Genomic DNA, 10,420 nt, shown 5'->3' on the forward strand with positions numbered 1-10,420 from the left:
CAAGTGATAGTGTGGGGTTAAAGGAAAGTGGGACAGATGGAGACTACAGGAGTCAGGCCAGTGACAGAGACTAGAATGCAATGAGGAACTGGACCTACAAAAGTGGATCAATTCCAATTTCAGGGGATGTTCCAGGTGCAAGGACTGAATAATGGGATATATCAGGCAATACATCAGGATCAGATAATAGAACAGGATCATGGCCTAGATCAGGGTCTAGCTCAGGGTCTAGATCAGGATCAGTCAAAAGGGCAGGTTCAAATAATCAGGAACTGAATCAGGATCCGCGACTGCATTCAGATCAGGTTCATGAGCTGGATCAGGATCACAGGTTGGCTGAGGATCAGAGGCAGGATCAAATATTCAGATAGGATCAGGATACATTTTTTCTGGATAATCTCTAGTAATTTAAAAGTTATTCCTTCTTACCACCACTCTTTAACGCATGTTTATTTGTGCTGTTTGTTTGTCAGATACGGAGTGGCAGGTGGCAAACACCGAGCTGGTGGACCGTCAGAACTATGTGGTGAGGAATTTGCCGACAGGAGAGAAGATGAATTTCCGTGTAGTAGCGGTGAATATCGCAGGTCGAAGCCCTCCTGCTGTCCTCGCCCAGCCTGTCACAGTCAGGGAGATCATGGGTACATCTGTATGATAAACATTATGATAAGGAAATTTGAATTAACTACACCGTTATATATGTGGCACTCAATGTTGTCCACTACAGTGTGTACTGAAAACAGTTATGTTGATGGGATTGTTATCCTACCGGTCATTGTGTCATAACTGGCATAATAAGTAAATGAAAAATGTACAGGTATTCTATTGCACTCTAAAATTCATTCATTCTCTTCCTTTCTCTCAGAGCATCCTAAAATCCGACTTCCTCGCCATCTGAGAACCAAATACATCAGGAAAGTGGGAGAAACCATCAACCTGGTCATTCCCTTCCAGGTGGGTTTGTGTTCAGCTGTCCATATCGTCTTCCACTGGTTGGTAGTTGGTATATGGTTTTGCCTCATCCCATGCCTGTCACATTCCAAGATCTTAGTCCATAATTTTTTTATGTCTGCCTTTTGGAACTCAGCTGCTGGTATGCGCATTAAATTTGGTGTTCTAACACCACTGACTATTTCACGATTTGTTGATTGTCTGAAATGGTAATGAAAGCAATTTAATTACAAAATTATATAATGTAAACATGCCGTACCCAGTGATGGCTGAAGTGATGTATTAACCAAATAGCTTAATTTTGTATTTTTCCTTATTTAACTGAATTAGAAACATCCAGAACAACACCAGTCAACATTGGACAACTTAATTATGCTTAAAGAATAAACTTCCTTGTGTGTGTGTGTGTGTGTGTGTGAGTGTAGGGTAAACCTCGCCCTGTGGCACAATGGCTGAAGGATGGAGAACCAATTGACCCTAAGAAAGTGGGAGTCAGAAACTCGTTTGTTGACTCAGTGCTGTTTATCCGTGCAGCAGAGAGAGACCATACTGGAAAATACACACTAGTCCTGCAAATTGAGAGCATGGAGGACCGTGCCACCATAGACATCCGTGTTGTGGGTAAGTAAGAAAAACAATCAATCTACAGAAGATGGTAGTATTTATAAATCTACTTGCTACATACAGTGAGGAGAAATAAGTCTTTGGACAGTTTTCATTTTGTTAACTAATATACACTATATGTCAGGGAGAGTGGTAGAAAAGTAGTTAAGGTGCTGGTTTTCTGATTGGAAAGTTGTTCAAATCCCAGCACCACCAAGCTGTCACTGCTGGTCCCTTGAGCAGGTCATTAATGCTCAACTGTTCAGTTGTATAAATGAGATAAATGTCAGACCTTCTGGATAATGGTGTCTGCCAAATGTCATAAATGTAAATATGCTATATGAAAAAGGTTTGTGGACACCTGACCATCACTATGAGGCCCGAACCTATTCCAGCGCGACACACAGTGCACAAAGCGAGCTCCATGAAGACAACGTCTAGAGGAAAGCCTTCAGAAAAGAGTGGAGGTTATTATAAGATCAAATGGGGGATTAAATATGGAATGGGATATTCAAAAAGCACATATGAGCGTGATGGTCAGGTGTCCACAAACCTTTGGCCATATAGCATATTTCAAATTTACACACTTAATGTCACGTTATTCTTATAAACATAAACAAAAAATACGGTATGTATTCATCAGAATCAGAACATTTTTATTTGCCAAGTACAGGGTGTATAAGGAATTATTTTTGGTGCTGTGTCGCACAAACAGGACAGCACATTGACCAGAGACTCCAATATAATACCATACAGTGTGCTACAGTACAATACAGTGTAATACAGTACAATACAGTGTGATACAGTACAAAATGGTAAATTGGCGCACTTATATAGCGCTTTTATCCAAAGCGCTTTACACTGTGTCTCATTCACCCATTCACACACACAGTCACACACCAGTGGTAGCAGAGCTGCATGCAAGGCGCTAACTTGCCATCGGTAGCAACTTGGGGTTCACTGTCTTGCCCAAGGACACTTCGGCATGTGGAGTCACATGGGCCTGGGAAACCTCCAACCCTACGATTAGTGGACAACCCACTCTAGCACCTGAGCCACAGCTGCCCACAATACAACACAATACAGTGTGATACAGTAAAAAACAATACAATACAATACAATACAGTGTGATACAGTAAAATACAATACAGTGTAATACAATACAGTGTGATACAGTACAAAACTACACAATACAATACAATACATTGTGATACAATACAATACAGTGTGATACAGTACAATACAGCACAATAAAGTGTGATACAGTACAACACAATACAATACAATACAGTGTGATACAGTACAAAACAACACAATAAAATACAATACAGTGTGATACAGTACAATACAGCACAATAAAGTGTGATACAGTACAACACAATACAATACAATACAATACAGTGTGATACAATACAAAACAACACAATAAAATACAATACAGTGTGATACAGTACAAAACAACACAATAAAATACAATACAGTGTGATACAGTACAATACAGCACAATAAAGTGTGATACAGTACAACACAATACAATACAATACAGTGTGATACAATACAAAACAACACAATAAAATACAATACAGTGTGATACAGTACAAAACAATACAATACAATACAGTGTGATACAGTGAAAAAAACAACACAATACAATACAGTTTGATACAATACAACACCATACAACACAATACAACACAATGCGATACAAAACAATACAATACCATACAACACAATACAATACAATACAGTGTGATACAGTACAAAACAACACAATACAATACAGTATGATACAATACAATACCATACAACATAATACAACACAATGCGATACAATACAATACAATACAATACATTGTGATACAATATAATATATTGTATTGTAAGTGCAGTGTAAGTGCAGACCATTTATATCTATACAGGAAGACAGTACAAAGTTTAATGTAGTATGTGGGTACTGCTGATACAGCAGAATGTAGGTGTAATATTTATTATAACGATCATTTGTGTTTTTGTGCAGTTATTGCAGGTGTTAGTGCAAATTATATATGTTGTTGTATCGATGTATTCATAAGCAAAAACAAATACATGTTGTTGTTTTTTTAAAAATGACCAGGGGAAAAAAGCATTCAGACACCACAAATGATCAACGTTAGTTCTTTGTTGCAAAGTGGCAATTACAGCTTCAAGGCATCTAGGGTAAGAAGCAATTAGATTTTTATAGCATTGTGGTTCAAGTTTGGCCCATTCCCCAAAGTTATGAGCATCCCACTGATGGTATCTCATAATCCTGCATAAATGTTCAATTGTATTCAAGACAGGAGATTGGGTAGGCCATGCAAGATCTTTTTGAGTTATTTTGTCTTATTGTCTTTTTCATATCTTTATCTTCTCCCCAGATTCAGTTTCTTGATTGATGACATGAAATTCTTTTCTAATATGTCCCAGTATCACTGTATTCATGTATCCTTCCATGGTGTAGAATCCTCTAGCACCGATGGCAGAGGAGAAGCTCCATATCATGATTGTCATGTACTGGAGGCAAAGGCAGATGCAAGTGCAAATATTTTATTGTATAAAGTGAAAACAGTGAAAAAAAACCCCATAAACATTAACAATGAGTACAGGGCAGAACATGCAGACAAGAGCAAGGCTGTGGCTCACTTGACGACAACAAAAGCTTGACTAACGAACACATAGAATCTAGACTTAAATACAGGTTCTGATTATGTGTGAGTGAGCCATGTGGCAAGGTCATGTGACATGCTAGGGCTGATGGATGATGTAGTCCGGTGCCGATTTTGGCATAACCATGACCGCGATTCTTCCACCTCCACACTTCACTTTGGGTTTGGTGTTCATTGGATTATACATACAACTGTTCTTTCTCCAAACATGACAAGCCAAATTATTGCCAAAGAGTTCTACTTTTATTTTGTCTTAACAGAGTATATTGTTCTAAACGAGTTAAATGCTTTTAGACACACATCTCTGTGGGTTTTTTTTGCATGAGGTAATGAGATAATTGAGATGCAGTTTATTGCTTATTCTTGTGTGTTTCTGTTGTTCCTGCTGCCTTCAGGTCATCCTGCAACTCTTTTCACGTGACTGTCGGCTTCTCTCTTACCTTCCTTGTCATTAGTCTGAGATCCTGTTGTGAAAGCTTTTGTGGTGTACCTGTCCGGGGGTGATTGGTTGTAGTTTCATGCATTTTCCTCCTACATATTATCCAAACTAAATGTACTGACATGAATGTTTAATGTCTTTGCTGTGGCTCTGTAACTTTATAACTTTATATAATTCAGTTCAGTTGTATTTATTTAGTTTTTAACAATGGACATGGACACAAAGCAGCTTTACAGAAACAACAAAAACAATATAACAAAAACAAACATATCCAAATACTTATTTCCCCTCACTGTATTAAGATTATCATAATATACAGTAGAATTTTATACATATTAGCATAAATATGATCTAAAACATCACCAGATTTTCACACGGGTCCTAAAAGTAGATAAAGAGAACCCAATTAAACAAATGAGACAAAAATATTATACTTGGTTGTTTATTTATTGAGGGAAATGATCCAATATTACATATCTGTGAGCGGTAAAAGTATGTGAACGTCTAGGATTAGCAGTTAATTTGAAGGTGAAATTAGAGTCAGGTGTTTTCAATCAACGGGATGAAGATCAGGTGAGTGAGTGAGTGAGTGTCCTGTTTTATTTAAAGAACAGGAATCTATCAGAGTCTGATCTTCACAACACATGTTTGTGGAAGTGTATCATGGCACGAACAAAGGAGATTTCTGAGGACAAAATTTATGTACAGTTATTGTATTGTTTATATTAACATGAAATAATGTTAATTCTTTACAGATAAGCCAGGGCCACCTACAGCTGTAAAAGTGACAGATGTTTGGGGTTTTAATGCGGCACTGGAATGGAAGCCACCTAAAGATGATGGGAACTGTGAGATCAGTGGGTACACCATACAGAAAGCTGATATGAAAACCAAGGTACAGACTCATCCGATCCAATCCAGTTCAATTTTATTTATATAGTGCTTTTAACAATGGACATTCTCACAAAGCAGCTTTAGAAAAATCCGGATATACACTTTAAATTTATACCTATGTAACCTGTACAATTGCAGAATGTTCCATCATTCTTTTTTTTTTTAATTAAAGAAATGCTGTTTGGGGGCATACAAGAACGTGTGATATTCATGACATTTATTATGAGTTATTATTAGTTTGCTGGAGGTTTGGTGGATAGGGGGGGTATGTTTTACTGTGTAGGGGTGACACTGTAGTTGAACACTTCAACAATGAAATGATATTCAGGTGGAAACTTGAATTCTTTATTAATTTCACAGTTGTCGATGAGTGGCATGACAGAGAAGTGCTAATCAGATGAAGTGGATGCCAAGCAGTCAATTGTCCTTTATATTACGGAGGAATAAGTATTTTGGGAATAAGGCTACCCAAAGACACACAGTTATTATTCTCAGTGGCAAGGTATTAGGACTCATTATGTCTTGTGTAGAGTTTGTTGGGGATACCTCTATAATTTCCTGATGAAGGGGATCTTTAATTTCTGGGCCAAAAAATTTCTGTGAAGCCCTGTGGTCCCAGAAGCACCAGGCTGGGAGTATTCACTCTGAAGACAAAGACCTTTTTTTTTTTTTACTTTAGCTGTTTCATCTTAGCAAATAAACTCAACTGGTATCCTGGAATGGGTCTCCACACATGAAATGAGAATGGAACAAGGAACTGAGCTTGGAGACAGGTTCCCTGGATCTTAGGGGGTTATCAAGCTGAATAATTGGGAGAGCGTGAGAATGTTAGACTGTTCACCCTTGCCATGTTTGGTTGAGTCTTTAGTAGACATTGGATGTTAATTAACTTCCTTATACTTAATTCTGATAAAACAGAAATACTTTTATTAGGCCCACATGTAGCTAGAAGTATTCTTTCTGATCACATGGTTACTCTGGATGGTCTTTCTGTTTCATCATGTGCAGCAGTTAAAGACCTTGGAGTGATTATTGACTCCAGCCTATCATTTGATGCTCATGTAGATAATATTACTAGGATAGCCTTCTTTCATCTCAGAAATATTTCTAAAATAAGAAACATTGTCACTACATGATGCGGAAATACTAGTTCATGCATTCGTCACCTCTAGATTAGATTACTGTAATGCCATACTGTCTGGATGTTGCAGTAGGAATATAAATAAGCTCCAGTTAGTCCAGAATGCAGCTGCTAGAGTCCTAACTAGAACTAGAAGATACGACCATATCACACCGATATTATCAATACTGCATTGGCTCCCAGTAAAATCTCGCATTAATTATAAAATACTTTTATTAACCTATAAAGCACTAAATGGTCTCGCGCCACAATATCTAAGCGACCTTTTGGTTTTCTTTGATCCGCCACGCCTACTTAGATCAAAAGATGCAGGCTATTTGACAGTACCTCGAATAGTGAAGGCTACAGCAGGGGGAAGAGCTTTCTCTTATAGAGCCCCACAGTTATGGAACAGTCTTCCTATTAGTGTTCGGGACTCAGACACAGTCTCAGTGTTTAAGTCTAAGCTTAAAACGTATTTGTTTACTCAAGCCTACCCTGACTAGATTCTGTTCTACTACTTCGCAGTCATAATTATCTTTTTTCTCCCTCTCTCCTTTCGCCGAGCCCCACACGAATTTATGGAGATACTAGAGATCCAGATCCTTTCTGCCTCTGGATGGAGCTCAAATCTTCTTTAATTCCAGACTGCTGGGGCTACGGCTGCTCCTAACGCCATACAGACTTCATATAAATCCATAATGAACTTTTTCACACTAACTGTTGTTACCCAGATGAGGATGGGTTCCCTTCTGAGTCGGGTTCCTCTCAAGGTTTCTTCCTCTTAAAACATCTTAGGGAGTTTTTCCTTGCCAGCGTCGCCACTCAGTGGCTTGCTCAGTTGGGATAAATTCACACCTTTAATATCTGTATACCATGTTGATATTTCTGTAAAGCTGCTTTGAGACAATGTCTATTGTAAAAAGCGCTATACAAATAAAATTGAATTGAATAGTAGATAGTTTTTAAGCATAAAAACTATTTTAAAAACTTTAGGGCAGCTCTATCTATCTGTCTATCTCTATCTCTCTATTAAAATGTGCTTTATTATAATCTAATGTTACAGGAGTGGTTCACAGTGTATGAGCACAACCGCCGCACTAACTGTACTGTGTCTGACCTGGTGATGGGGAACCAGTACATGTTCCGTGTGTTCAGTGAGAACCTCTGTGGCCTGAGTGATGAAGCATGTGTGAGCAAGGACAAAGCCACCATCACCAAGGCTGGTCAGTGTGTGTGTGTGTGTGTGTATGTGTAGTCACATGATGAATGTGTGGTCCCTGGTCAAATCTGATTGTCCGAATTTGCATATGTTAATTACAACCAAACTCATTTTAATTTATTTATCATTAATTTCAGTAATAAAAAAGAAATAATTTTCTTTTTCATTACCTTCTCACTGCTGAAACGGTTTTAAAAGTTATATTTCTTAGATTTTGGTATGCTCGGACACAATTTTTCCTGTACAATTTACTTCTTTTCTAAAATCTTGAATAAATATAGTCTGCTGAATGCTGTCTCTTTTACACTATCTCTCTTTCTCTTTCTTTCTGTCTGTATCTGTAGGTCTGGAGCTTAAGCGTGCTCCATTTAAAGAGAAAGACATGAAATGTCCTCCAAAATTTACGACCCCATTAGTGGATAGATCTGTGGTCACTGGTTACAGTACCGCCATCAGCTGCTCGGTGAAAGGATTTCCAAAGGCAAGACACACACACACACACACACACACACACACACACACACACACACACACACACACACACACACACACACACACACACACACACACACAGAGACAGACAGACAGAGTTCTCCCTCTGTTTCTGCATGTTTAAACACACACCAAAAATCTACCACAAAACTGATGTCATATTTATCCCTTTACACAACTTGAAGGTACATCTTGTTATTCTAACTTCTGTTATTTAAATAACTAATACCACTTTCATTTGAATTTCAATTCAGTTATATTTATATAGCACTTTAACAGTGGACATTGTCACAAAGCAGCTTTACAGAAATATATAAATTCAGGATATGAATTAAATATTTGGTGGCAAGGAACACCTCCCTGAGATGACACGAGGAATAAACTTTGATAAATCCCTTCTTTGTTGTGCCAAGCTAACTTAGATAAGTTAATATTAAATGTAATTTAATATATTAATATCATTAATATATTAATTTATAGCTATAAATAAGTACCATTCACATGACCATTTTTGGCTAGCACCATAAACAGATGAGATGCATTAATTTTATACTTGTAAGTATAGAATAAACACACTTCTCATTTCATTTGTATTTAAACATTCTGTTTTCAGTGTTTTCATGTTGTCTGTTCGTTAATCAGACCAGAAAGGGTAAATGGAAAAAAAAACACCTATTTGCTTGTATTTTCTAATTTGTAAGTCGCTTTGGATAAAAGCGTCTGCTAAATGAATAAATGTAATGTAAATGTATGAAAGTCTGATCTTTCTAGTGCTCACTGTATCTAATCTCTTGTCTGATTAGCTGCTTCAGCTAAATATTTGACGTGAATGTGTGTGATTGGATAAACTGAAGCAGAGGATCTGATACAGAAGTTGCACTGGTCCTTGTTTAGAAAACTAGATTTGCTGAACTACAGCAAGTTTTTTGTTCAGTTGATTCTGGTATAATGTTTTTCATGTAATTCATGTGTGTGTGCAGCCTAAGATTATGTGGTTAAAGAACAGGATGATAATCGGTGATGACCCGAAGTACCTGATGCAGAACAATCAAGGAGTTTTAACGCTGAACATCCGTAAACCAAGCACCTTCGATGGAGGAAAATACAGCTGCATCGCCGTTAATGAGCTCGGACAAGATGAGGTGGAGTGTAAACTTGAGATCCGAGGTGTGTGTGCGTGTTGCACTGAGATTTTTCTCTGTCTGTTTCTACAGTTTATATTTCGACATTATCTGTCTCTTTGTATTTCTAATGTCTGACTGTCTCTGTGTCACTTTCTGTCTTTCTCTCTGTCTGTGTCTCTCAGCTGTCACTGTGGAAAAAAAGGACTGAAGAGAAGTAAAATGGACTAAAGATGGGTGAATAAAGAAATGAAGATTTATTTGAAAATTTAAAGACACAACTTCAAGTGATGGAGTAGAAAAATAAATACATGCATCATGAATTCACCTTCCTGCGATTGTGGCTCTGTTTTCAACTACAGTCTGATCTTCATACTGGACACTAATCCCAATTACACTACAGTCTGATCTTCATACTGGGCACTAATCCCAATTACACTACAGTCTGATCTTCATACTGGGCACTAATCCCAATTACACTACAGTCTGATCTTCATATTGGGCACTAACCCAATTACACTACAGTCTGATCTTCATAAAGGACTCTAATCCCAATTACACTACAGTCTGATAGTCATATCAGCCAGCAGTCTGATAAAACAAGAACTGCTTACTTCTACAGGAACAGGCCAGCTGATGGATATTATAAATAAATTATAATTTGTCAGCAAACACGTGAGAGTTTAATGTTCTCCCCACTAACTGCTTCAAACCTTCAAACAAATCTTTGCGTGTGGGAGGAGAACTAATCTCTCCCTTGTCAATCAGTGGCTTGAGCCAATCCAATGTAGCATAAAGAGCAATTAAAATGCGGAAGCTTTTCCCCTCCTTGGTGAGGGGAGAGCTGGCTGGGGGGGGGGATTAAAAATGAGGGGGGGGGGGGGGGGATTAAAA

At 37.9% G+C, this 10,420-nt stretch overlaps 1 protein-coding gene across 2 annotated transcripts in view; it reads left to right on the forward strand.

The window, feature by feature from the left end:
* Positions 1–9,853, forward strand: part of mybpc2b (myosin binding protein Cb) — a 40,959-nt gene extending 31,106 nt beyond the window's left edge. For both annotated transcript variants that reach the window (XM_053684889.1, XM_053684887.1), the window contains 8 exons: positions 474–641; positions 866–954; positions 1,377–1,572; positions 5,433–5,572; positions 7,758–7,917; positions 8,258–8,394; positions 9,386–9,572; positions 9,712–9,853. In XM_053684889.1, coding sequence (XP_053540864.1) covers positions 474–641; positions 866–954; positions 1,377–1,572; positions 5,433–5,572; positions 7,758–7,917; positions 8,258–8,394; positions 9,386–9,572; positions 9,712–9,737 — 1,103 coding nt within the window. In that variant the 3' untranslated portion in view covers positions 9,738–9,853. The remainder of the gene's footprint in view (positions 1–473; positions 642–865; positions 955–1,376; positions 1,573–5,432; positions 5,573–7,757; positions 7,918–8,257; positions 8,395–9,385; positions 9,573–9,711) is intronic.
* Positions 9,854–10,420: the final 567 nt, after the last annotated feature.

This window comes from Ictalurus punctatus, chromosome 1, assembly GCF_001660625.3.
Source record: "Ictalurus punctatus breed USDA103 chromosome 1, Coco_2.0, whole genome shotgun sequence".
Lineage (NCBI taxonomy): Eukaryota > Metazoa > Chordata > Actinopteri > Siluriformes > Ictaluridae > Ictalurus > Ictalurus punctatus.